Here is a 27,530-nt window from a genome sequence, read left to right on the forward strand (position 1 = left end):
TGTGAGGGTGTGGAAAGGAGAGCAGCCTTGGGAGGGGATGGAGGTAATGGAAGGGATGAAAAAGTGACAGAGGTGAGATGGAGAGGATGTTGCGATGGAGGGGATGGAGATGATGGAGGGATGGACATGATGGAAAGGATGGTGTGATGGAGGGGATGCAGGGAAGGAGGGACAGATGTGACAGACAGGTGTGTGACACAGGTGTGACAGCTGCCGGAGGGCTCCTGACGCGGGCAGTGCGCATGCGCACAGCGCGGCTCCCACGCCGTCTCTATGGCCCCGCCGGCGGCCAGAGCGCCGCGCGGGGGGCGTGACCGGAAGTTGCGTCACGCCGAGCGTCTGTGAAGCGGAGGGGCCGCGGTGAGGCGGGAGCAGCGGCGGCGGGTGAGGGGCACCGGGGGCACGGCGGGCATGGCCCGGCCATTCGGAGGGAGCGGGCTGGGCTGCCGTGGTGCCTTCCCGGCGGGCTGGGGCTCTGCGCGACTGCCGTGAGGCGCGGTGGCGGCGCCAGGCCCTGCCCGGCCTGAGTGGGCCGTGGTGGGGAGGTGGTGCCGGGGCAGGCACGGGGCGGGAGGCCTGTGGGGCGGCTGTGGTTAACAAGGGGTTAAACTGTGTTTGAGTCCCGTGCTTGCCTGGGGGCTGCTGTGTTTGCTTATGGGGGGGGGGCGTGTTTACCCAAGGGGGGACCATGTTTGTATATGAGGCTCCCTGTGTTTACCTATGGGGGGCCCTGTGTTTATCTGTGTGGGGGGCTGTGTTTGCTTATGGGGAAGGGTCTTGTGGTTTAGGGGGCCCTGGGTTTACTTTTTGGGGGGGGTTCGCTGTGTTTATCCATGGGAGGGGTCTGTGTTTATCCATGGGGTTTCCTGTGTTTATTTGTGGAGGCTCCCTGTGTTTATCCTTGGGGGGCTCCCTGTGTTTATCCATGGGGTGTCCCTGTATTTATTTTTGAGGGTTCCCTATGTTTATCCATGGGGGGTTCCCTGTTTATCCATTGGGGAGTTCCTCGTGTCTATCCATGGGAGGGGTCTGTGTTTATCCATGAGGGATTCCCTGTATTTATTTTTGAGGGTTCCCTATGTTTATTCATGGGGGGTTCCCTGTTTATCCATGAAGGTCCCTGTGTTTATCCATGGGAGGGGTCTGTGTTTATCCGTGAGGGATTCCCTGTATTTATTTTTGAGGGTTCCCTATGTTTATCCCTGGGGTATCCTTGTGTTTATTTTTGGGGGTTCCTTGTGTTTATCCCTGGGATATCCTTGTGTTTATTTTTGTGGATTCCTGATGTTTATCCCTGGGGTATCCCTGTGTTAATTTTGGGGGTTCCCTGTATTTATCTTTGGGGGCTCCCCTGTCTTCATCCATGAGGGGTTCCCTGTGTTTATCCATGAGGGATTCCCTGTATTTATTTTTGGAGGTTCCCTGTGTTTATCCATGGGGGGTTCCCTGTTTATCCATGAGGGTCCCTGTGTTTATCCATGGGAGGAATCTGTGTTTATTTTTGGGGATTACTGGGTGTTTATCCTCGGGGTATCCGTGTGTTTATTCTTGGGGTTCCCTGTGTTTGTCCCTGGGATATCCCTGTGTTAATTTTGGAGGTTCCCTGTGTTTATCCATGGGGTGTTCACTGTGTTTATCCATGGGGGAATCCCCCTTTTCACCTTGGGGGTTCCCCTTTTTACCTTGGGGGCCCCCTATATTTACCTATGGGTCTGGTTGAATTTACATGTGGTTGGTCCACTTGTTTGCAATATTTGCAATATTTGGGATCCCTGTGTTTTCCTATGGGATCCCCTCTATATTCCTACAGGGACACAGCCACCCCTCCCAATCCAATCCCAGAATAGTTTAATTTATATTTGCACTCAAACATAGATTTATTGTTGGGTGTTTTTTTTGCTAAAAGGAGGCTCTTGTTTTTCCAAAGGATCCCTGTAAGGTGATGATGTGTGCTGAGCTCCTTCCCATATTTCCTAAGGGAGATTAAAAAGAAAACAGGAAAAGGAATGAAGCTTTAGCTTTCCTGTGGATACCCAGGGATGTGCTATCTGTGTTTTGAGAGTGCTTTTTATCAGCCATCTCCTTGGAATGCAGGCATTCTCATCATGGCTTAATATCAACACACAGCCACAGGAAGGAGAGGAGCCTGCTCCTGAGGAATTTATGCCTTTGTGACTAAATTTAATGTTTTCTTCCCTTTGAAGCATCCCCTGTTTTCAGCCTGTGAAACTTGGGGAAGTGAGATTTTGATTTTTTTCCCCCTCATCCAGTTTTTTTTTATTTCCTTGCATCTTTTTCTGTGCAGAGAACCCAGCTGCCTCTTCCAGCAATGTGATTTTTACATGGAAATTGATCTCCCTGGGCTGTCTCCCGTGTTTCTTTGTGCTGCTCACAGTAAATATCAAACATTCTCCCTCTTTGATTACAGCATGAAAGGCAAATCTATACATTTAGGAGCTTGTCATGTCTCTTGTTCTCCATGATGCTTGTGAGCCTGTCACTGGGAAATCTGGGATCAAAGGAGCTTTTTAGCTGCTTCCAGCAGTGTTGGAAACATCTGTCTAAACAAATTGGAGTTTTTCCTCCCTGCTTCTGACAGAACTCGAGTGCTGGCAAGGAGAGCAACCATTTTTTAATTCATTTATCTAATTATGGCAGTGATGTGAGGCTGCCTTTGCTGCTTTTGTCCTGCATTTCACCTTTTGGGGATTTTTCCCCCCTTTTGTGTTTCTCTGTTAGTTGGGGTTCCCCTCCTGCCCTGTATTTCTGTTCCCTGAAAGATTTTGCTTTTCATTTGCACATGCAGAGATCAGTCCTGAATATTCACAGGAGCTGTTCTGGCCAATGTCCATCTGCCAGAACTTCAGTGAGGGAAGTAAAGATAAATTGCCAGTTTGAAATCACAGGGAGTGTTGCCTTTTTCCCAGCCTGGAAATGAAACTTGAGATAATTTTAGTTAGGAGGTGATATAAGAGCAGATCTTTATTTGTAGGCCTTCAGGGGCTTTTGTGAACATCTTTTTTATATCACCTCCTTACTAAAATTATCTGGAGTTTCATTTCCAGCTTGGGGAAAGGCAACAGGAGAATATCCACAGGCAGGATGAAACACTGAATATTTCTTTTGCATTTTGAATCCATCTGGTCAAACAAAGATCTGCAGATCCTTATTTGAAGGCCTTCAGGGACTTTCATGAACATCTTGTATCACTAAATTTATATTACTAAAATTATCTTGAGTTTCATTTCCAGGCTGGGGAAGAGACAACAAGAGAATATCCACAGGCAGGACAAAACACTGAATATTTCTTTTGGAAGCATCAGCCTTGAATTCAACTGGTCAGACAAAGATCTGCAGATCTTTATTTGAAAGCCTTCAGGGACTTTTGTGAACACCTTATATCATCTGCTTACTAAAATTATCTGGAGTTTCATTTCCAGCTTGGGGAAAAGGCAACAGGAATATATCCACAGACAGGATGAAACTCTGAATATTTCTTTTGGATTTTAAATTCACTCAGTCGAACAAAGATCTGCAGATCTTTATTTGAAGGCCTTCAAGGACTTCTGTGAACATATTTCTTATATCACCTGCTTACTAAAATTATCTGGAGTTTCATTTCCAGCTTGGGGAAGAGGCAGCAGGAGAATATCCACGGGCAGGACAAAACACCGAATATTTATTTTGGATTTTGCATTGAGGTGGTCAAACAAAGATCTGTCATACCATGGGGAAGGCAAAAATATCTGTTTCTATTTTATTGTAAATTATTTTTTATCATCCAGGGATTTAGACTCTGCTTGGAATGGTTGGGCTGTCACTTCCTCCCCACCAAGGAGAGAGGAACCAGCAGAGCTGGGGAGGGCTCTAGGGCTGTGGATGCTGATTCAAGCTGTGGCTTTGTGCATCTCTTTGCAGCAGCTCTGTGCCACAGCCATGGCCACGGACTGGCTGGGCAGCATCGTGTCCATTAACTGTGGGGAGAGCCTGGGAGTGTACCAGGGCAGGGTGTCTGCTGTGGATCAGATCAGCCAGACCATCTCCCTCACACGGCCCTTCCACAACGGCGTCAAATGCCTCGTGCCAGAGGTCACCTTCAGGTGAGTGCCTGCCTTGCCCCCAGTGCCTGGGTCTTGGTGTGCAAAGTGTGCTAAGGAAGGCAGCAGGAACCTCCCCTGGAATGGAAAATGTAAAGCCTCTCCCTCTGAATTGTTATCATTTTGAAATTAAGGGGCTCTCAGGCAAAGATATGGGTGTAGGAATGGCAGTTCTTTATTAGGGAAGAAAAAAAAATAAAAATGCAGTAATACAAACCTGACAAAGTCTCTGGTGTCGAGATGACCCTGAGGTGTTAGAAAGTCTCTTTTTCCCAGCCCTGTGACCGAAGAAGAAGACAGGATTCCTTGGCTCTCCTTCTCAAGGTTGTTTATTTGCTCTTATCCAATACATTGTCTGTCTGACCTGAGATCTGTCCAGCAGGTTGGGTTGTGGCACACTGGTGTTATCTTTTTATACTAAAAACTACCTGTACTTTATTTACAATATTTTTCCAATACCTTTCACCTATGTTACACAGTTTGTCTCTACTCTAAACCAATCCAAAAGTGCCACCATGACAGCAGACGATGGTGGCCAAGAAGAAGAAGAACAGGGCACGCCCAGATTCCTCCATATTGTCTCTTGAACCCCCATTCTAAAACCCCCAAAATTCTACTTTTTCACCCAGTGATAAATTCACTATCATTCTACTCAAACTCTTGTGGCTTGTAAATCTCACACAAAGTTGGGAATTGTTTCCATGGGCTAAAATTGAAGGCACAGGTGGTTTTGACTCTGTGCCAAGGTCTCTGAGCCCCCTGCCAGGGTCTTGAGTCCTACAGGGCAGCCAGAGGGATGTCCTGGGTTCTGACACAAACTGCCAGAGTGAGAGCAGGCCCTGTCCCCCTGTGTGTCAGGGGGGTGGCACAGCCCCATCCCATGGGGGCTCAGCCTCCTGCAGTGCCAGCTGTGGCTCTGCTGGAGCAGGGATCCTGCACAAGGGGGGAGTTTTCCTCTGCAGCTCCAGGGCTGCTGGAGATGGGCCTGGGCTCCCTCTGGGAATGCAGGGCAGCAGAAGCTGCTCCTCTGGGAATGCACTGGGCAAAGGCTGCTGGGGTGTCCCAAAGCTCAGATTGGATCCAGGTAGGAATGCTTGGCTCCTCCCCTGGGTGGAGCATCTCCCCATGGGATGATGGCACTGGCCATGAACAGGAGATAATTAATAATTAATGGCCCATGAACAGAAGAGATCTCCTGGAGGGAGGGTTGGTTGTGGAGGAGATAAAGGAAACTGCCCAATGAACAGAGGATAAGTGCCCCAGCTGTAACAGATGGAAATGGAGTGCACAGCCCCATTTCCAGCCTAAGGCATGGTGACAGGAGCTGGGTGCCCGTTTGGCCCTAAGAGGGTCCCTGAGGTGCACATTTCCCACTGCTCCTCTGGCAATGCAGGGCAGCAGAAGCTGCTCCTCTGGGAATGCACTGGGCAAAGGCTGCTGGGGTGTCCCAAAGCTCAGATTGGATCCAGGTAGGAATGCTTGGCTCCTCCCCTGGGCGGAGCATCTCCCCATGGGATGATGGAATTTTATCAGCCATGCAGGGACACTCACTGGCCATGAACAGAAGATAATTAATAATTAATGGCCCATGAACAGAAGAGATCTCCTGGAGGGAGGGTTGGTTGTGGAAGAGATAAAGGAAACTGCCCAATGAACTGAAGAGAACTGCCCCACCTCTAACACATTTCTAAGTATATACTTATATATTTCTATTTTATTTCTTAATATTTATTATGTTTTATTAAAAAGAATTTTATTTCTATTATTTATAAAAATTAAATAATAAGTTTATTTTAATATATTTTTGTTTGTAATTTTCATTTATATATTATATATAATGTAATTGAAAAATAATTTATATATATGATATCAATCTATAATATATATAAATATATATTCTATATAAAAATGGTTTGATTTTTATCTATATTTTTCTATATTATGTATAATATAATTTAAAATTATCAGTATATATAATAGATAAATCTATAACATATATTTATTTAATAAATATATATAATTTTTATTAATATATATTTTATATATTTATATTTTTATTTTTTATTTATATTCTATTCTGTTGTAGCAGAGGGGGCTGAGGTGCTTTTTCAAAGCTTTGCCCTCAGCAGTTCTTTCCCACAGTTCCTGCTAACACTGTGCTTAAAAATATACCCAGGAGTCCCTGCTCAGTGCCCATTTTCCTGTTCCCTGCAATGCTGTACTTAAGGCTCTGAGTCACTCCTTTTTCAATAACACTGACTCCTCAAAGTCAATACTTTGAATTTTTTTTTCCCCTTGGATTTTGAAGAGAGGCACTGGGGTAAGGCAGGGCATGTGTGGAAGTCTCTCTGCTTTCACATCCCACTTGGACAAATGCTGAGTTAAAGCTGGAAGAGCCTCATTCCTGACTTATTTCTTGCAGTCAATGCAAATGGAGGGCTTTATAATCACTCCTTTGTTTTAATTTGGCTTCTGACCAGTGCTAGATTAGTTTTCTTTAGCTTTTTTTTTCTTTGGAAATGGGAAGTATCCTCCTTGTCTGAGCATGAACTCCTCTGATCTGAGGGTAGCTTTCTGCAGAAATGGATTAAAAGTAATAGTAGCCTCAAGGCTGAGAGCAATTAATTAGCTGGGAACTGTTAAATTAATGCAGATTTCTGCTAAGCTCTGGGCCAGTTGCTTCCATTTTTTGCTTGACTGATTCCTGTTTCAACTGCAGAGCCTTTCAAACAAAATCCAGGTGCAGTGCAGGCATACTGAAGTGGTTATTTTGAAGATTTGCCATTTCAGTTGAACATTTTGATGTCTGTGTATGTTTGAGCATTAAAATCCTTTTATTCCCTTGTTCTTATTGATGATGCCATCAGAACAATCCCATTGGACAAGGATGTTTTTCCTCAGGAGGTTTTTCCCTGCCAGGCTGTTTGCTAAATTCCTGCTTTTCTGGTGCTGTTTTTAGGGCAGGTGACATCACTGAGCTGAAGATCCTGGAGATCCCAGGACCAGGGGACAGCAGGCAATGCGGGGACTCACAACACATGGACGTGGCCATGCCAGGGGTGGGCTGCCAGGTGGGGCCCAGCCAGAATGGCACTGGCAAGGTGCTGAAGAAGCCCATGTCCAGCAGTGCCCCACAGAACATCCCCAGGAGGACAGACATGAAGAGCCAGGACATTGTCATCTCCCCACAGCAGCAGTGCTCCAAGAGCTACATGGATCGGCACATGGAAACGCTGAGCCAGTCCAAAGGCTTCAGGAGGAGACACAACTCCTGTGAGTGTGGGGCTCTCCTGTCCAGCATCTTCCCTTTGCTGGGAATTGTCCTGGCCCACCTGTGGGTTATTTTGAAATACAGTCTATTTCTGACCCCACCTAAAAGGTGGCTGTAGTCAGGTGAGGGTTTTCTTGGTTTGGAAAGCCAGATGTCTGCTAAGGAAGGCAGGAGCCTCCCCTGAAATGGAGAATGTAAACCCTCCCCCCTCTCTGAATTGTTATACATTTTAAATTAAGGGTCTCTCAGGCAAAAAATATGGGAGCAGCAATAACAGTTCTTTACTAGGGAAGAAAAAAAAAGATAAAATGAACAATGCAGTACACTAAAATAACACTGCCAGAGTCAGAACACAGCCTGACATCCTGTGGGTCAGGGTGTTGGTAGCAGTCCCATTGGAATTGTGGCTGCAGCCCTCCTGCAGTGTCAGGGGTGGCTCTGCTGGAGCAGGGATCCTGTAGAAAGGTGCAGTCTCTTCCTCTGAAGATCCAGTGGAAGAAGAGGCAGCTGCTGTTCCTCTGGGCAATCCAGAGGAATCCATGGAGAAGCTGTGCTGGTGTTCCAGAATCTCAGGATTATATCCAGGTAGGAATGCTTGGCTCCTCCCTCTGGGCTAACATCTCCCAATGGGATGCTGTAGTTCTTATCAGCCATGCAGTGACATTGAATAGCCCCTTATCAGCAGGTGTCTGCCTGGAGGGAGGAGTGGTTGTGGAAGAGATAAGGAAAACTGCCCACTGAACAGAAGAGAGCTGCCATACAGATGACAAATAGGATACAATTTGTTTGGCAGTCCAGGACAGGGTTGGTCTCTTGCTCCTTACAGAATGAGAGGACGCAGTCTTAAATTTAGGTTGGATGTTAAGAAAAGGTTTTTTACTGAAAGAGGGATAAAGTACTGGATTTCTCTGCCTGGGGAGGTGGTGGAGTCACTCTCCTGGATGTGTTTAAAACAAGACTGGATGTGGCATTGAGTGCTGTGATCTAGTTGAGGTGGTGTTAGGGCATGGCTTGGACTCAGTGATCTTCTATCTTAGTGATTCTGTTTATGTAGAAAATGCCTAATGCCAGTTCCAAGGATTTCCTCATTTTGCTATCTTTTCTGTTAGAAGATTCCCAGCTTCCAGTCTTTCCTCTAAAAGGAGCTGCTGCAAACTGCAATGTGATCCTCGAGTGGGAGGAAAACACAGTGGGTTGTAGCAGCTCAGTGTTGTGTTTGCAGGGATCCTCCAGGAGAAGTGAAAGACACATGCAGTGAGACTTTCCCCCACTGTTTTGTCTTTTATGATTTTAAGACTTCCTGAGGCAGCAGTGAGAGTTCAGGATTAATGGCTTTTTTTTTTTTTCCTGCTTAATTTAACCTCTTGCTTTTTAAATCTCCCCAGGCTTTTCTATTTAAGGCTTTTATACCCATAACCTTTTACAACATCACCCCATGCATAATTACAAATGGGTTTTGGCTGTGTTGTTAAAAATATAAATTAATGAGGGTGATGTAAAATCAGAGCATCCCAAAGTCACACATCCCTTATTTTTATTTCTCTTGATAAAATCTTCAAAACTGGGCCGAAACTGGCTTTGTTCACTTTTTTCCTCAAAGCCTCCTGAGCTGTTTTCCTTTCCAGATCCTCATAATCCAGTTCCTGTAATTTCAGTGTACATCCAGCATATTTCCATGACTTAATTGTTGAAGCCTTGGTATGCATCCAGAGTAATTCCATTACTTCATTTTCTTGCAAAATAAACAAACCAAGATGGGCCAGGCCAGTGAAACAGGTGTAAGGCTGTGGTTTTAGGGAGAAATTCCTAGAGCTCTGGAAGTTTTTCTCCCCCACCACCAACTGGGATATTTTTTACCCCTTCCAGGATGTCTGGTAGATTTGGGGAGAGCAGAGCTTCACCCCACAAATAACTCATGTTGGGTTTACATGAGCACATCAGACTTTGAGGCAGGTTGAGTGAGGTCCTAGGTGTTGGCTTGGGTTCATTTTGGAATATAGGAGGTCCAGAAGGGATGTCTTACCCTGTAAAATGTGCATTTGGAGAGTAGGGTGAGTGAAGTTTGGAGAGGGGAATGGAATTGGGCCTGACTTTGTAGGGAAGACTGGGCTGAGATGTCATCCAGAGCTTGTGTCCTACAGCTGAAAGTTGACCTCTTGTTGGCCTCTAGCGTGCCAAGTGAGGGCCACAATTGCCCTTTGGAGCCCTGGTGTGACAGGAATCAATAAACACCAAACACCAGCTCAGGTTTCCCAACAATGGCTCTGCTGCCGTGCTGGCACTGGGCTCGTGGTGCCAGGGCTGGCAGCAAAGCCTCCCACAGGGATCTCTCAGGAAGGCAGCCAGCTTGCTGGAAACTTTGTTTGCTTGTGTGCTGTACATGAAAGGCTTGTTATTCCTCAGAAACAAAAAAAGCCCGGGAAGGATTGTTTATCTTGTGAGGGAGGTGCTTTTGTGTGTGCCAGCTTGGAGTGGATGGAGCTCTCCTCATGCAGGGCAGAGCACTGGAAGCTGTGATCCAGAAGCAGCTGGAATAGGAGACCTACCTTGCTTCAGCCTGATGTTGCTTTCCCCCCTTGCCCTTTTTCTGCCTCTTTTCTTTTCCCTGAGCAGAACCAGCTGTCATTTTTTCCTGCCTAGAAGGCGATGCTTGAAGAGGAACAGCTCCTAACTTTGCTCCCAGCTCCTTGCAGGCCTGTGCCACGTTCTGTGTGCCTTGTTAGGGGGCTGTGGGGCAGCCAGGGCAGAGCTGGGTGGGTCAGCAGCATTGCAGAGCTCAGGATGGCTCAGGGAGCTGCCCACCACGTTTTGATGAGGTGGGCTCCTGGTTCCCGTTCTTTGTGGCTGCAGGGAGCTTTGCAGCCATTGTTCTCCAGCTTTATTCCATCAGCATTCCATGCTCACATCAGCTGCTCCTGTCCCACTGGACAGCCACTCTGAGTTTTGGGGCAGCTGAGGGGAGTGTGGAGCTGTTTGCTGCAGGGGAGTGTGACAGGAGCAGCCTGAGCTGCCCAAACTCTTGCCACTGACACAAGGAGCAGGCTGGCTTTGCCTTTGTGGCAGTGCAGGCTCCAGCTTGTCCACCTGAGAGTCCCTTGGCTTCTGCTTGAGCTGCAGTTCCTGAGTGTTGGGAGAGCTTGGGCCTGTTGTGTTTGCATTCCTCATCTTCCTCCTTCAGAGCAGCAGCTGTGGCAGTTCAGTTCCAAACCAAATCCTGTCCAGCTTTGTGTCACCTTTGGTTTGGGAGATCTTTATCTGGCACAGAGTGGAAATTGGTACCAAAAACTTTCAAAACCAAATGTGCAACCTGCACATAAATGAGTGGTTGCAGTGTGCCTTCTGAAATTCTCCTTCCTGGCAAGCCTTTCCTCTCCCCTAAATCCTGTTTTGTCACCACAGTGCTGGAATTCTGCTGTCTGTCCTTCCAAGACAAAAGGTGCATTATCTGAGAAGGTTGTTTGAGTTTTTTTCCTTAATGGGGAATGGTTATTCTGCAAGGCCTGGCAGATATAGGATCTTGCTGTGGTGACTGGGAAAGCTTTCAGGTTAGTTATTAACCAGTTCTTGAGAAAAACCAAGCCCCACACTATCTGAAATAAATCCTTGCTGAGGCAATGCCTCTCTGACTGGAAATAAACCAGGTACACATCCTCAGCTAATCACATTTCAGCATGACTGGAGTTAGACATGCTGAAACTGGACTTGAAGGGGATGGGAAGGGTGCTGGTGGAGTTTGTGCCTGCTGCAAATCTTTTGGGATGTTTGGAAATCTCCTTGGATGGCTCAAAATTCTTTGTTTCTGTGGTATCAAATTGATTCTCTCCAAGTCATTTGTATAAATCCCTCACAAATGGGATTATCTTGAGCAACAAGAAATGGTTTAGTAGAGCAAGAGCTCTGGCTTGATGACTTACTCCATCTGTTGGACACTGTAGGTGATTCCTGGAACTGCAGGAATTGGCCTGAAATATTTTCTAGTAATTGCAAATGTGACACTGGCAAGGACAAACAAAATAATATTGTCTGGACCTGGAGGACAAAGGAAGAAATGAGCAAGTAAAGGATATGTTGAGCTCATCATTGTATATTTACATCAGTTCTTCATCTCCAGCCCTTAGGAGGAGACTTTCATCAGTCTCACTCCAGAGAATTTGGGCTTTCCCAATGACTTGTGGTTGGAAAGAAGTGTATTCCAAAACACAAGGTAAGGAGGAGAGTGAAACAGGAATAAGGCAATGGACTGTGTTTCATTCCACAGAAATTATATCAAGGTTGAGCAAAAAGAGATCCTTTCTATTCAGGGTTTGATGTTCTCCCTTAAAGATCACTAATAGGGATGGAAACACCTACAGTAGTTTCTGAAATTTAGGGGAGTTCCAGAGAAGGGCTTGGGTCACACACTTGTCTGAACATGGGAAAACTCCTAGGTCACAGCTGATTACCTTCCCACTGATGTGGCATGGGATTAAATAAAACCTGGAGAAACACCTCTTTTGCTACTGTGGGCAAGCCTGTTTTTCTAACCTGGCTGCTGGAGGGAAGTCCCTGAAAGTCTCTTTGCTGCTGCTCTATTTTCTATCGGTGTTCTGTTTGTTATTTGATGTTCTATTTCCTGCTGGCTTAGCTGAGCCTGGGTAATGCCAGCTCCATGGTGAGCATCCCTTGAGTGAGGGGACTAAAAGCAGGAGCTCCCCTCTGCCCCAAAATGCCTTTTTCCCTTTCAGGACCCACTCCCACCTTGCTTTTCTTTTGGCTTAGGGTCATCCAGCAGCCGCCACCCCAACCAGGTGACCCCAAAGAAGAGCGGCCTGAAGAACGGGCAGATGAAGAGCAAGGATGACGAATGCTTTGGGGATGACATTGATGAAATCCCAGACACTGATTTCGATTTTGAGGGCAACCTGGCCCTTTTTGACAAGGCAGCTGTGTTTGAAGAGATCGAGACTTACGAGAGGAGGAGCGGCACCCGCTCCCGAGGGACCCCCAACGAGAAACCCGCCCGCTACCGGCACGACGAGAACATCCTGGAGTCAGAGCCCATCGTCTACAGGAGGATTGTGGTACCCCAGAACCCCCACAAAGAGTTCTGCACGGGTATGTTCCTGATAAGGAGCCAAAGTGCTGCTTTTGGGGCCACACGTGGTGGATTTTTGCTGCGAGGGGTCCGAGCAAAGTTGGATTTGTGTGTTCACACACGCAGCCTTTCTCTGCAGTGGTTCTGAGAGAAATGCTCAGAGAGGGCAGCTGTGACCGTGTTCACAGGGGTCTTGGGATGAGGGAAGAGACAAGGATCTGACTCTATGTTTCAGAAGGCTTGATTTATTATTTTATGATATATATTATATTAAAACTATACTAAAAGACTAGGAGAAAGGATTTCATCAGAAGGTTAGCTAAGAATAGAAAAAGAAAGAATGATAACAAAGGCTCTGTCTCAGACTCTCTGTCCGAGCCAGCTGACTGTGATTGGCCATTAATTAGAAACAAGCACATGAGACCAATCACAGATGCACTTGTTGCATTCCACAGCAGCAAATAATCATTGTTTACATTTTGTTCTTGAAGCTTCTCAGCTTCTCAAGAGGAAAAATCCTAAGGAAAGGATTTTTCATAAAAGATGTCTGTGACAGGCAGCAAAGTAAGTGTTACTCAAACAGGGAGCAAAGCTGGTGGTTGGGAATTGAAGAAGAGGTGTTTGAATCCTTGCTTTGATTTCAGTAGCCTGGGGAACCCATGTGGACTCTGAGAGGGACAGAGGGATGGGCTCAGGATTTGTGCTTTCATGGTTTCAGGAGATTTCCTGTGCTTCTGGCACTCTTTGGGTTGTAGTTCTCCATTTCTCTGTGGGTTTAAATATAGTTCATGTAAAAAGGATTTATGGGACATTTAGTCCAAATTTCAGGTAACTTTAGTCTCCTTGGGGTATCTTGCCTTTGATTTTAAGTAAAATGTGGGAGTGAAGGAAATTTGGCGTTCCAGGAGTGTTTCTTTTCCACATCAGAATGAAATCAGATGTCAGCTCTTTTTGCAGGAACTCAAACCAACTGATATTCTGGTAGCCTGAGCAGAAGTGTGAGCAGCTCCTTGGGCTGTCATTCTTCCTCTGCCTGGAAATTCCATCTGGGGTGTGAAATGCTTCAGGGGAGGAAGCTGGTGGATTTGTAATGATTTGCTGCTTTTCAGTTTTGAAAAGGCTCTTTTTTTGATGGTTCTGGTGTATAACAATGTCCTAGTTTTCCATTTCTGTCATTCCTCTTCCTAGTGTCCCATTCTGCTCTGGGGTGAGAGGAAAACACAGTGGGTTGTAGCAGCTCAGTGTTGTGTTTGCAAGGATCCTCCAGGAAAAGTGAAACAAACATGCAGTGAGACTTTCCCCCACTGCTTTGTCTTTGATTTTTCATGATTTTAAGACTTCCTGAGGCAGCAGTGAGAGTTCAGGATTAATGGCTTTTTTTTCCCTGCTTAATTTAACCTCTTGCTTTTTTACATCTCCCTAAGCTTTCAGCATCTCTCTGTGGAAGTAGCCACACTGTGCTGTGTGAACAAGCACCTCTTCATTTTCTGTGTGATTTCCTGTCTGTCTTGTGGGTTTTTTCAAATTTCATACTTGTCAATCCATCTTCCAGCTGGCTTGTTTGAGAGGAGACAGGGCCTCTGTGGATGTCTAGTCTGAAACAAAAGCTAAGCCACTGTTGGCAGCCAATCTGAGCAGGATGGCTGACAGGGGATTCTAGCAGCAGAATTCCTGGGAGGAAAACCAGCATGCACTGAGCAGCAGTGAGTAAATTCAGGGATGGAAACCCAATCCTGTTTGCTGCACTCCAAATCCCTTTGTTTAGCAGCTGGAAGGAGGATGCTGAGCTGTAGGCAGCCTGCCTCTCAGTGCCTCAAAGAGCAGCTGGTAGGATTAAATGAGTGCCAAGAGCTCCAAAAGCCTTTTTGGTTTTGGATGTGTCTGTGGCAGGATTCTCCCTGCAGAGTTTTTTCTGGTTTCCTAAGGGAAGCTCTCCTTGCAAAAAGCACTTCCTAGTTATGACAAAGCACTTCTTTCTCTTGTTTTTTTTTTCACCCTGAGCCAGTCTGAGAGATGATTGTGTTAATAGAGACAGTGAGACAGTGATTCTGACTGAGACAGTGATTCTCTGTCTGCTGCAACAGCACAAAAACTGATGCTGGAGATTGGCAGGGAGTTCATATCCAGCTCTTGGCACTGTGGGATCCCTGTCTGTGGATCCCTGCCTGCTTTTTGATGCCATGGAGGATGGTACAGAGGTAAAACCAAACTGCTGATGTCAGTGTGGAGTCAGTCTTTTGAGTTCCCCAAAAGATTCACCTGCAGGACATCCAGCCTGGGGTTTTATTGCTGACTGGAAGAACTTGGTGTGTGTAGGATAAACACTTCAGTCCACTGGGAGGCTTTGCTGAGAGCTGGTTTTGTGGAGCTAGGCTGTCAAGTAAAACACTTCTAAAACAACCCTGGGTTTTAGAAGTGAGCAAGGAAGGAAGAAGGTGGGAATCTGTTCCAAGCAAAAGTGAAAACTTGGAGCTAATAGAACTTAGCAGGTGATTGTGGCTGAGCTGAATCCATCCCTGGAACTCCACACTCCTAAACACATCATTCATCTTCATTGGTTTGGGCTGGCTGCTGTAAATCTGTCTCTTTATTTACTGGGAAATGCAACTGTTTAGCAAAAACTGCCTCCCTGGAAAGGCTGATCCTTGCATAAGGTGTGAGATGCCTTTTTCTGCTTCCAGAGAATTTAAATGTGGGTTGGCTCAGGCCTGTCTCTGTTTCTGCTGTTGGCACCAAAACTCCTGTGTTTGAACATCTCTGTGTTTTGGGAGCAGGTCCTTCTGCAGAGCCAACATTGTGCAGGAGTGTGGGAGCTCAGAGGAGTTTGCAGGAGGGTCTGTTCTTCAAACAAGCCTTTCCTTCACAGTGAGGAGGTGCAGGAGCAGGCAGAGCTTTGTGCCAGGGTCAGAGGCTGGGTGTGCCCTGAGGGTGATGCCCACAGTGTGGCCTTTCCTTTGGAAAGGCTTTTCCTTTCCCTGTCCTTGACTGACTTTTCTCCTCTTTTAGCTCCTCCAAAGCTGGATGTGAATATTGAATGTGTGAAGTGTTCTGGGCTGCTTTGAGGAGAGGGAAAATTTTCAGTCTCCTCAGTTTTGCTTCAGGAGCAAACAGTGGGCCTGGGGCAGAGTCCCTTTGTCCCTCTGGCAATTTTTTTTTTTGCTTAGCTGGAGGGAATTGTGCACTGATGCTGGGAGAGGATCTCACTGGAAGGTCAGCCAGAACTCTGGTGGGATTTGCTGTAATTAAAAACAATGATGATTAACAAAAGCAGCCCTTAAGGTTGTGTTCTTTGAGGGGCAGTAAATGTGTTTGGCTGAGACTGCAGGCAGGTGCTTCCAGCTTTACCACCAGCAGAAAGCAGTAAGGGATGTCTCATGTGCCTGGTGTGGACAAGAGCTCCAGACTGTCACACTGTGAGGCTCTGGACCTGGAACTGGGATTATTCATTCCAAAGGGAAGAGCTGATGATGTCAGGGCAGCTTGCAGGAGGTGCTGAGTCCAGTTCTGCCTGAGCCAGTGCCTGGAGTTATTTTAGCAGAGAACTGGAACTAGAGAGCCGCTGAAATGGCCAAGGGAAAAGATGGGATCCAACCCTCTCCTTTTTCCCTGCCACTGCAAGCTTGGGAAGCATTTGGGCATCCCAGCAGCATTACAGGGCTTGTTTGGGGAAAAACTCCTTATTCTTTAACTTCTGGAAGGTTAACTCCCTCTTCTGCTGGCTTGGGATGTTTTTATCCTCCCAGTGTCACTCTGCATGTCCCAAAACCGTCCAGTCTATATCTGCCTTGTGGGTTATTTTGTTTCTTTTTTTTTTCTTTTTTTTTTTCCAGGCAGCTGTAAAATACATTTATTTAATATTAAAAGGCCTGGGCTAATTTATTTTATTGCCTTCATTAGCAAACAATAAAGATGCCCTGTCCAACCCAAACATAATTAAAGTTGGCAGAGCTTCAGTTTTGTGGCAGTGGTGTTATTGTTAGTGGGTTTACTCTGCCAGAGTTTATTTAACTCCCTGGGCCTGCTTTTGATGAGCCAGTCTGACTGGTTGGACCTTGCGTGAGGGCACAGAAGGGAAGTTCTCCTGGCATTTCAGCTGCTCCTGAGAGGGAGCAATTAGGACAGGCTGGCGTGCTAAATGCCACTCCACCAGTGCCTCCCATTAACCCACTGCTGGCAGCCAGCCCGTGGTAAAGGCAGTTTCCTGAAGCTGCTGGCTGAGGGAAGGATGTGGAGGGGACACAAGATCTGTGCTGAGTTGGGTGCATACAGAGTGGACATTGTCTGGTTTGTCCTTCTGCTTCAGGGGCTTGGTACAGCATTTAAGCAGGGGATTCGTAGGTGCTTCAAAATAGAGTTTGGGATCTCCCTTTTTTGGGGTCAGCAGTGATGCTAGGAGAGACCCCAACCTCGGGTCACTCATTGCAAATCATCCCTGGAGCTTGAAAAGCAGCAGCAGGGGCAGAGCAGGGCTTGTGTGGCATGGGGCAGGTGGGTGACCCACAGTGCAGGTGGTGACAACTGTGGGCACAGGGCAGGTGGGTGAGCCATGGGGCAGGTGGTGACTGCTGTGGGCACGGGGCAGGGCATGGCACAGGGCAGGTGGGTGACCATCACTGCTGTGGGCATGGGGCAGGATGTGGCACGGCGTAGGTGGGTGACCCATAGGGCAGATGGTGACCCATGGGGAAGGTGGTGACTGCTGTTGGCATGGGGCAGGTGGGTGACCTCTGTTGGCACAGGGCAAGTGGGTGACCCATGGGACAGGTGGTGACCACTGTGGGCACAGGGCAGGGCATGGCACAGGGCAGGTGGGTGAGCCATGGGGCAGGTGGTGATTGCTGCAGGCACTGGGCAGGTGGGTACCATGACTGCTGTGGGCATGGGGCAGGATGTGGCACGGGGTAGGTGGGTGACCCACGGGGCAGATGGTGACCCATGGGACAGGTGGTGACTGCTGTGGGCACGGGGCAGGTGGGTGACCATGACCACTGTGGGCATGGGGCAGGACATGGCACAGGGCAGGTGGGTGGCCCATGGGGCAGCTGGGTGACCCAGAGGGCAGATGGTGACCACTGTGACCACAGGGCAGGGCATGGCATAGGGCAAGTAGGTGACTGCCGTGGGCATGGGGCAGGTGAGTGACCCACAGGACAGGTGGTGACCCCTGGGACAGGTGGTGACCACTGTGGGCTTGAGGCAGGATGTGGCATGGGGTAGGTGGGTGACCCATGTGGCAGGTGAGTGACCCAGATGGTGACCACTGTGGGCATGGGGCAGGTGGGTGACTGTGACCACTACAGGCACAGGGCAGGCCATGGCTGCTGGCACAGACCCGGGGCTATTCCTGCAGGGCTCAGGCTCTTATCAGCACTCAGGCATGGCTGATAACAGCCTGCTGGCCTGGCCTCCTGGCAGCCAGGTGACACCTCTGGGGCAACAGTGGCACACATGGAGTCCTCTGTGTGTGCAAGGCCTGGCTGCTGAGGCCAGGGGTGAACTCCAGGAGGGCTCAGCAGGGTCCTCTCTGCTGCATTGCTGTCCCCCTGCAGGGACACCTCTGGGTTCACTTCTGGAGAAAACCCCAGGGTTGACTATTTTTTGTTTTGTGGGGTTTTTTTCTGTTGTTTTTTTTTTTTTTTTTTTTGCGGGGGGGGGGGGGTTGGGTTTTTATTGTTTTATTTGTTTATTGAAGGTTTTTTGTTTATTTTAATTTTTGGGGATTTTTTTTTTTGGTTTTTTGGGGGGGGGATTTTGGTTGGTTTTTGGTGGGTTTGTTTCTGGGGGGTTTTCTGTTGTTTTTTTTTTGTTGTTGTTGTTGGTTTTGGGGTTTTTTTTTTTGTTTCTTGGGGGTTTTTTGGGGTTTTTTTCGGATGTTTTTCATGGTTTTTCTGTTTGTGGTGGGCTTTTTTGGGGGGGCTTTTAGGTATTTTTGGGTGGGGTTTTTGGGGGATTTTTAGGGGTCTTTGGTGTTTTGATTTTTTTTGTTTGTTTGGGGGTTTTTGGTTGGTTTTTGGGGGTTTTTTGGTTTTTTTTGTTTTGTTTTGGTTAGGTTGGGATTAAATGTGTGGAGATGGTATTTTGTTGTGTTTGGACTCAGATGTTTATTAATTTTTATCCATAATACAGTCTTACAAGCTGTGAGTTCTGCAGCATTTCATTAACAAGTCAGAAAATGGCTCAGAATCTGTCTCTACAAGGTGTTTTAGGGAAAAACTATCTAATTAAGAAATGACACCTAAATTATTCTTACTTTTAACTTAATAACTAATTATTTGTGTCTTGTAATGTGGACTTTTCAATTATCCAGTACTACTCATGAAGAAGGACTAATCATTGCCTTAAAACTTCTATCTTAGCTTTATATTAATATATTTTAAAATGTATTACTATATAGTAAAAGTAATATAGTAATATATCTTAAAAGTTTAAACTCTTAATGTTTTTTACTATGTGGTATTACACACTTCTATTTAAACTACACTCTTATAATCTTAGTGTTACCAATTAATTTTGGAAGCTTTTTCTATAGCTTCAGGTCAAATGTAGTGTTCTCTTGAGTATCTGTGTCTTTCAATACAGAAAATCTAAAATTTTCAGCATGCAGGGTTCCAACACCCCAGGATGTGCAAAACCTCCCATTTCTGCTGCAGCTTGCCTGGGTGGTTGCTGACTGGGTGTCCTGGTTTGAAAAGAGAGGTGTCTGCTGTTGAGGAAGACAGCAGCCTCCCTTGAAATAGAGAATGTTATCCCCCTCCCTCCAAATTATTATAATTTTGGAATTAAGGGGCTTTCAGGCAAAGATATGGGAATAGGACTAACAGTTCTTTGTTAGGGAAAAAAATAAAATAAAATAAAAATGCAGTGATACAAACCAACCCTGCCAGAGTCAGAGCAGGCCCTGTCCCCCTGTGTGTCAGGGGGTGGCACAGCCCCATCCCATGGGGGCTCAGCCCTCCTGCAGTGCCAGCTGTGGCTCTGCTGGAGCAGGGATCCTGCACAAGGGGGGAGTTTTCCTCTGCAGCTCCAGGGCTGCTGCAGATGGGCCTGGGCTCCCTCTGGCAATGCAGGGCAGCAGAAGCTGCTCCTCTGGGAATGCAGTGGGCAAAGGCTGCTGGGGTGTCCCAAACCTCAGATTGGATCCAGGTAGGAATGCTTGGCTCCTCCCCTGGGCAGAGCATCTCCCCATGGGATGATGGCACTGGCCCATGAACAGGAGATAATTAATAATTAATGGCCCATGACCAGAAGAGATCTCCTGGAGGGAGGGTTGGTTGTGGAAGAGCTAAAGGAAACTGCCCAATGAACAGAGGATAACTGCCCCACCTCTAACAGATGGTGATAGAATTCACACCCCAGCCACATCTCACAGCCCACGACGCTGGGGCACCCTGGGGGAATACAGCAGCACTAATAATTCCTCCCAGCTCAAATCCACATTGCTCATTTGGCCCTTGGCTGTGAGAGCTGGCTCTGGTTGTGTTTGCTGTGTGCAGAGGAGCCCAGCCCATGAGGAATGGCTGGATTTGCTCCTGGGGTGGATGCAGGAGGGCTGCCTGTGCCCCTCAGAGTGTTTCCAGCAGCCCTGTCACATTCCCACAGCTCTTCCCCAGCAGCACAGGCAGCCCCAGCCCTGCTGGGCTACCAGGAGCACCCAGGGGGCCACTGTCACCCCCAGAGCAGAGAGGCCAGGGGGAGCATCAGGGGGAGCCAGGGCTGCTGAGCACTGGGCAAGCTGAGAGGAGAGATGCTGATGGAGGGACTGAGCTCACACTTTTTGACCTGCTCTTTCCTCTAGCAGGCATTGATTCAATCCTCAGCCTTTCTGCTCCATGGTGCACCTCCTGTGCCTGTCTCAGAGTGGGAGCTGGCTGCTGCACTCAGCTGGCATTCCTGGGAAGAGAAGGAGCTGAGAGCTGCTCTGTGGACATCCCATAAGGAGATGGCACAGGTTGTCCACAGAAGCTGTGACAGCCCCTGGAAGTCTCCAAGGCCAGGCTGGACAGTTTTCAACACTTCACAAAACCTCTCTTGTTTCTTTTCTCTTGATCCAAATGCTGGAGCATTTCCCAGCTTGCTAGCCCAGGCTCTCCAGATCACCTGGGAGGTGTTTTTCTGCAGTTTATCCTTTGAGCATTTCCCTGCTGCCTCTGTGTGCTGTGATGCAGCTGTTGGGTCTGGAGCAGCCCTTCTGGCATGGGAATACCTACCAGCAAATGTGGGATGGCTTGTTTTGCTGGGATCTTGGGATTTTGGGGACCAGTGTCAGGAAGCATAAAACATCCAGGCTTTTTTTGGTACTTCACAGCTGCTCTTCTGACTTTCACAGTGCTCAGGAGCACTTTATGGTGGGTTAAAGCTCTGTTGGCCTGGAGACCATGAAGAAAGAGATGGAATATTAAGGTTTAAGTCCCAGAGGCCTTCTCAGACCTCATGTTACTAAAATTTCCCACAGAACTTTTGTGGAAGTGTCATTTTAAGCCGACACTTGTGTTTAGCTATTTCTGCTTCGCTGAGAATAATTTGCATTAATTTGGTGGCTTGGGAAGGAACGTGGGTGAACAGTTAACAGTGAAGGATGAACCTTTTCACTGTTTTGAGGTGTCTGACTGTCCCCATCTGTGCCTCCTTCCCCTGTTTCTGCCCCCCAGACTCGGGGCTGGTGGTCCCCAGCGTGTCCTATGAGCTGCACAAGAAGCTGCTGGCGGTGGCCGAGAAGCACGGGCTGACCCTGGAGAGGAGGCTGGAGATGACAGGGGTGTGTGCCAGCCAGATGGCCCTGAGCCTCCTGGGGGGGCCCAACAGGTACAGCTGGGGCCTCTGGGGGGAGGGAAGGGGCTGACAGGGCCCTCTGAGCTCTTGACTCACAGACAAAGCACAGCTGAGGTTTTCCTTCCCCCTCACTGGGAGTTGTTGGGGGAGCTGAGCTTTGCACAGGTGCTGCCTGAGGTGGATGGAGCCATGCAGAATGTGTGATGAGCTCCTTTCTGCACAGAAAGGAACCTTCCCTTTGCTGATTTGGCACATTACAATTTCACAGTGTCAATAAAAGCAGAAGGCAGCCCATGAAAACAGCGCTGTGTGGATTTTTGTGAGGCTAACTCAGCTTTTCAAGCATCTGCAGCTCACCTGAGCACATCCTGCTCTTTGCAGCAGCTTTGGAGTGCACTCAGTGCCTTTTGCTGACTCCTGAAGAGCTCTGCTCCCTGCCTCTGCTTCTGTGGCTGTTGCTGTGGGCAGGAACTGCACCTGTGTTTTTGTGCTGTTGATAGCTGCTCCAGATTATTTGCTCTCAAAAAGAAAAGTAACCCTTCAGTCTCCATCTGCTTATTCAGGAGTGCTTTACCAGCACCTGATCACTTATTTAGGAGCTCTTTACCAGGACCTGCTCACTTATTTAGGAGTGCTTTAGCAGGACCTGCTCACTTATTTAGGAGTGCTTTAACAGGACCTCCTCACTTATTCAGGAACTCTTTATTAGCACCTGATCACTTACTCAGGAGCTCTTTACCAGCATCTGATCACTTGATGGAGAGCACTGAGTGCACACAGGCAGCTGAAATTCCTGCTGCAAGCCCTGATGCCTTCCTGGCCAAATTAACTTTATTGTGTAATTAATGAAGCTTAGGGAGTAGAGATTGTTGGGACCTTAATTTCTACAGTTGTTGGAACCTTATGCTCTCAGCTGTGGGTGCAGGAATTCCTGAAGGGAGGGGGAAAAGAAGGCTGGAACAACCTTCAGGTATCTGAAGGGGCCTGTAAGGAAGCCAGAGAGGGCCTCTTTATCAGGAACTTAAAGAGGGGAAATTTAGGTGAAATATGTGGAAGAAATTCTTCCCTGTGAGGATGCTGAGCCCCAGCACAGCTGTGGCTGCCCCATCCCTGAGAGTGTCCGAGTCCAGGTTGGACAGAACTTGGAGCAGCCTGGGCTAGTGGAAGGTGTCCCTGCCCACAGGGATGACCTTTAGGGTTCTTTGCACCCAACCAAGTCTGAGCTTCTCTGAACGTGCAGGCAGAGCAGCGTCAGCACCACAAAAGGATGTGGGCTGCTCTGGAGAGCGGTGGCAGATTTGCAGAACACCTGGCAATTTGCATCTTACTGGGTGGTTTTTTTTTTTAATTTTTTTTTTTCTCGTGCAGGAAGAAGGTAAGAGACTCTGGGGTTTGCTGACAGTCCCTTTTTTTTGCCTGTGTTTCAGACTGAACCCCAAGAACGTGCACCAGCGGCCCACGGTGGCGCTGCTCTGCGGCCCCCACGTGAAGGGGGCACAGGGCATCAGCTGCGGGCGGCACCTCTCCAACCACGACGTCCACGTCATCCTCTTCCTCCCCAACTTCGTCAAGATGCTGGAGTCCATCACCAACGAGCTCAACCTCTTCAGCAAGACACAGGGACAGCAGGTGTCCAGTGTCAAAGGTCAGTGGCCAAGCAGGGCTGGCTTCTCTAGGGCTGGCTTCCCCAGGGGGGGAGCAGGGATGGCTTCTGCAGGGGGGGAGCAGGGTTGGCTTCTCCTGGTCTTGCTTCTGCAGGGGGAGCAGGGCTGGCTTCTCCTGGGGGAGCAAACCTGGCTTCTCCAGGGCTGGCTTCTCCAGGGAGAGCAGGGCCAGCTTCTCCAGGGCTGGCTTCTTGTGGGGGAGCAGGGCGAGCATCCCCAGGGCTGGCTTCTGCAGGGAGAGCAAGGCTGGCTTCTGCAGGGCTGCATTCTCCTGGGGGAGCAGGGCTGGCTTCTGCAGGGCTGGCTTCTGCAGGAAGAGCAGAGCTGACTTCTTCTGGGAGAGCAAGGCTGGCTTCTCCAGGGCTAGCTTCTCCAGGCTTCCTCCAGGAAGAGCAGGGCTGGCTCCTCCAGGGAGAGCAGGGCTGGCTCCTCCAAGGAGCAGATCTGGCTTCTGCCCGCTGCCCTGGCACCATCTAGTGGCACTGTCACGCCTGGGTGGCTGCCCAGAGGCTGCAGGGACAGCAGGCACTCAGAGCCTCGACAGAGGAGCACTTGTGCTGCCACAGATGTTTCCGGTGGGAAGAGATCAGGAAGAGCTGCTGTATGGAGCTGTGCTGGTAGGATGAGGGGCTGCCTTGTTCAGCATGTTGGAGCTGGGAGGGAATGAGTGTCCAGCTGCTGCTGCAAAGCAGGAGCCAGCTCTGCTGGCAGGATTGCAGCAGCTGTCAGGATTCCCATCTTGGTATTCCCTAGAATAAACAGCTCCTGGGAGACTGCTGGCTGCTGCCTGGCACTTCACCAGTCGTTCTCCAAGCTGCTTCATTTGAACTTCTGGGGAGAAACAAAGCTGGGAGTTAGGGCTGTGTTGTGCTGACAGAGCTACTTGCCTATGTGAAAATATTGTAAAAGGTTGGAACAGATTTTTCAGAGCAGCTGTGGCTGCCCCTGGATCCCTGGAAGTGTCCAAAGCCAGGCTGGATGGGGCTTGAAGCACCCTGGAATGGTGGAAGGTCCTTGCCCATGACAGGGGGTGGGATGAGATGAACTCTAAGGTCCCTTCCAAACCAAACCATTCCATGGTTTTGCATGAAGATCTTTGTGTTCCATCAGGTGAGGGGGATGCAGAGCAGGTGAGAGAATGCAGCAGGTGAGAATGACAGAGCTCAATGGGACAGGCAGCAGCACAGCACAGCTGGTGTGTTCCAAAAACCAGCCTTATTTTCACCTTGTGGAATAGAAATGGTCCTTCCTGATGGGCAGAGAGCCCCACTGCTCTCCTGGGCTGCCTGCACTGTGAGTCAGTGGTGCTGGGGTTGCTCACGAGCTGTCACTGGGTGATGTTTTGTACCTGCCAGGCTGGGGATGTCCCCAGAGCTGTTGAGCATGGCTCTGTGAGGGAAGGGTGGCAGTACCAGCAGGTGAGGCCAGGCTGTGCAGTGAGAGTGGAAGCCAAACCCCAACCCTGCAGCTGGTGCCGCCGATTCTCAGCCGTGTCCGTGTTTCTTGCAGACCTCCCAGACACCCCGGTTGACTTAGTGATCAACTGCCTGGATTGTCACGAGAATGCCTTTCTGAGAGACCAGCCTTGGTACAAAGCAGTGGTGGACTGGGCCAACCAGAACCGTGCCCCCGTGCTGAGCATAGACCCCCCCATCAGCGAGATGGAGCTGGGCATCGATGCCAAGTGGTCGCTGGCGCTGGGGCTGCCGCTGCCGCTGGGCGAGCGCGCCGGCCGCGTCTACCTCTGTGACATTGGCATTCCCCAGAAGGTCTTCCAGGAGGTGGGCATCAACTACCACTCCCCCTTTGGCTGCAAATTTGTCATCCCCCTGCACTCCACTTAGAGCTCGTGCAGCCCTCCTGGCTGTGAAGGGAGAGAGGAGGAGCTCTGTGAAAGCCAAGCTGTGCTGAGCTGGATCCCGGCTGGTCGACTCTGGTGACGCCTTAAAGAAAACAAACAAACAACAAAAAAAAAAAAGGATGTGAAGTTCTGGAGGGGTTTGCCTTCTGGAAGAAATGCTGTGTATTTAAAAAGAAAAAAATGGAATAATCGTAAAATGAAATGAAAAAAAAAGCCCAACAAACAAAAAAAAAGGAGGAGGAGAAGGAAGTGAATTGTTCCTGCAAAGCTCTTTCATTCTTTCCTGCTGTGGGATGAAGGAGTGTGCAGGACCATGGTGTCTGTCCCCTGCTGCTGCCCAGCCCTGGCTGGCACATGGTACAAATAGGCTGGTTTGGAGCTTTGAGATGTGTTTCGGGTCCTTCTGGTTGACTATTCCCAGCAAGGACATCCTGGTGGGAACAGCCCCCCTTGATTGTGTAGAAATCCCTTGTGTTGAGGGAAAATCTTGTTTGGTTCCCATGTTGGTTTTGACTGCCCCATCACTGTTTTGTGTTCTGGAAGGCAGTTGTATCTCCCTCTCCTTCCCAGCCCGTCCAGCCCCTCACAGAGAGGGCTTTTCCCTGTTTGGAGAGCTTGTGTCAGGAGCCAGAGGCTCCCACATGCTCTGGGAGCACTGATGTCCTTCCTCAGCTAGGCCTTACTGCTTCTGTACTGTTGGCTTTTCTTTGTTCGCTTCATGGCCGAAGCCCAGCTCCGTGGGGTGGAGGCCTTGGATGGAAAAGAACTTTTCCAGCATCCTCGTGGGGTTTGGGGTTGTTTTCTTTGGTTCTTTCTCTGTGCTGGCCCAGCAAGTGGCTGTTCCATGGCTGGGGGAATGGAGCAGGGCAGGGCAGGGTTGCTCTGGGGTTGTTGGGTGCTGTGTGGTGCAGGTGAGGTTCGGGGTAAGCTCCCCTGTCCTTCCAGCATCCCTGCTACATTTGGTATGGTTTGGGAAGTAGCTCATGGATCTGCTCATTCCCGTTGGAATCAAAGCCTGTGTGTGGGGTGGGCTTGGCCTGAGGAGGGGTTTGGCTCCTGTCTGCTGGCAGGAGAGGGTGTGCTGGGAGCTGCTGTGCTCCTGGGCAGGATTCCCATCAGAAATCTGCTCTGCTGTCCCATGCCTGGCCAGAAACATTGAGTTATCCTGTCCTGTGTTCCTTTTATTGTCGTGGGTGCAGTTCCTGGAGCAGGGACGAGCTGAGGAGCCGCCAGCTCGCTGGCTTTGGCAATCAGCTTGGGCACCCACCCACCCTGCTGGCTCTGTGTGCCCCCAGAGCTGAGCCAGGGAGCTGGGAACGTGGGCAGTGCTGGGAGCTCTGCTGCTCCTCTCACACTTCACCCATCCCCAGGGCTCCTCCAGGCCCCTCCAGCTCGCCCAGCCCTGCTCTGGCTCCAGGGAGAGTTGTGGGTGCTGCCTCTGTCCAGGGGAGCCAGATCCCTTGGGAGGCTGAAGCACAGGGACCAGAGTGGGACCAGGCCAGTGTGGGTGCAGTCCCACTGACCAGCCCCACAGACCTGCTTGTGCCCCGAGCTGGGGCTTTAGTCAGGCACTCATCTTTCCTTGCCTCTGTTAGAGCCAAGCCAGGGCTGCCAGAGGAGGAGGGAAGAGCTTTTCCTGCTTGGAAAGAAGCGATGACTGGGTCTGGCCTGGGAGTGTGGAGGGCCCAGGAGGCTCCTGAGCCCCGGGCTCACCCCGAGGTCTGGCCCCTGCACGTTGCCATATCTACCTCAGCAGGACCAGGGGCTGTGCCCTGGCTGGGCAGCCCTGGTTTCCCTCAGCTGCTCTGGGACACTGCTGGCCTGGGGGGCTCTGCCCTCCATCCTGGGCACAGGGCCACATGTGCCCCACGCTTCAGCCCCAGCTGTGGTGGCACTGACCAGGCTGTGCTTCTGACTGGGACAGGACAGCAATGTGGTGGGTACTCACAACACAAACACAAGGTTTCCCTCTGTCTTTTTTGGTGTTTTTTGGCTGTTTCCTTGGATCTTCACCCAGGAGCAGCAGCAGGTTAAAAAAAGGTTGTTGCTGTAGTCAGTGTTAGCTTTAGTCCCCTTCCTTTCACTCTCTTTGCTCAAGACACTCAGTAGGAGACTTGCTGTTTCAATTTCTGCTTTCTGCAGGTTTTTCCTGCCCTTTCTGGGTTTGGCTGTTGAACTGTAGCTTGTACACACGGAGCAGGAGCAGGGCAGGGCTAGTGCAGGGTGCAGCTGCCCTGCCTGGAAGGCACTGGGGCAGGTGATGGTGGTTTTGCAGGGATGGAGCTCTGGGAAGCACCAAGGCCCCTGGTTCTTACCAGCCTTGAAATGCTTCCCCACGTTGAACTATAAAAATAAAGTGAACAGTGTTGCACAACAGGAGGGTTCAGCCCCTGGTGTAGGGAATGTGGGGCTGTGCTCACTGCCTGCTAGATTTGGGTATTTGGCTGTACTTCCCCCCACTGCAGCTGTTTGTTGGCTTCACACACCTGGAATGTGAGGTACCAGCTCTTCTGGAGCACTCGGACACTCAGCAGGGGCTCTGGGTGTCCTCATCACCATCCCCCACGGTGCCAGAGGTAATTCCAAGAAGGGAGCAGTGTTGTAGCTGTGTTTGGGATAGTTCCTACCCTGGTGCTGCTCTGGGCCCGCTCTGGTGACAGGTGACGATCACTGTGCCGTGGCACTGCTTGGTGACCCCATTTGTGACCTGATGTTTGTAACGACCAATTCCTGCCACTGCGGGGGACCATGCCCTGAAATAAAGTGCAACTCTTCATGTGTGCTATTGTGTGCA

At 49.3% G+C, this 27,530-nt stretch overlaps 1 protein-coding gene across 3 annotated transcripts; it reads left to right on the plus strand.

Annotated features, from left to right (window-relative positions):
* The first annotated feature begins 304 nt into the window (after window positions 1-304).
* EDC3 (enhancer of mRNA decapping 3) lies at window positions 305-27,517 on the plus strand. 3 transcript variants are annotated; one of them, XM_054641795.2, is made up of 7 exons: window positions 305-384; window positions 3,922-4,100; window positions 7,057-7,370; window positions 12,127-12,462; window positions 21,091-21,244; window positions 22,639-22,856; window positions 24,385-27,517. In XM_054641795.2, the coding sequence occupies exons 2-7, from the start codon at window positions 3,937-3,939 to the stop codon at window positions 24,717-24,719; spliced, it is 1,521 nt and encodes a 506-aa protein (XP_054497770.1). In that variant the 5' UTR covers window positions 305-384; window positions 3,922-3,936; the 3' UTR covers window positions 24,720-27,517. The 3 variants fall into 3 exon arrangements, with proteins under 3 accessions (XP_054497770.1, XP_054497768.1, XP_077041883.1); XM_054641793.2 differs by having other exon boundaries at window positions 306-384; window positions 3,919-4,100; XM_077185768.1 differs by having other exon boundaries at window positions 336-360; window positions 3,919-4,100.
* The last annotated feature ends 13 nt before the right edge of the window (window positions 27,518-27,530 follow it).

This window comes from Agelaius phoeniceus, chromosome 13 (genome assembly GCF_051311805.1).
Source record: "Agelaius phoeniceus isolate bAgePho1 chromosome 13, bAgePho1.hap1, whole genome shotgun sequence".
Lineage (NCBI taxonomy): Eukaryota > Metazoa > Chordata > Aves > Passeriformes > Icteridae > Agelaius > Agelaius phoeniceus.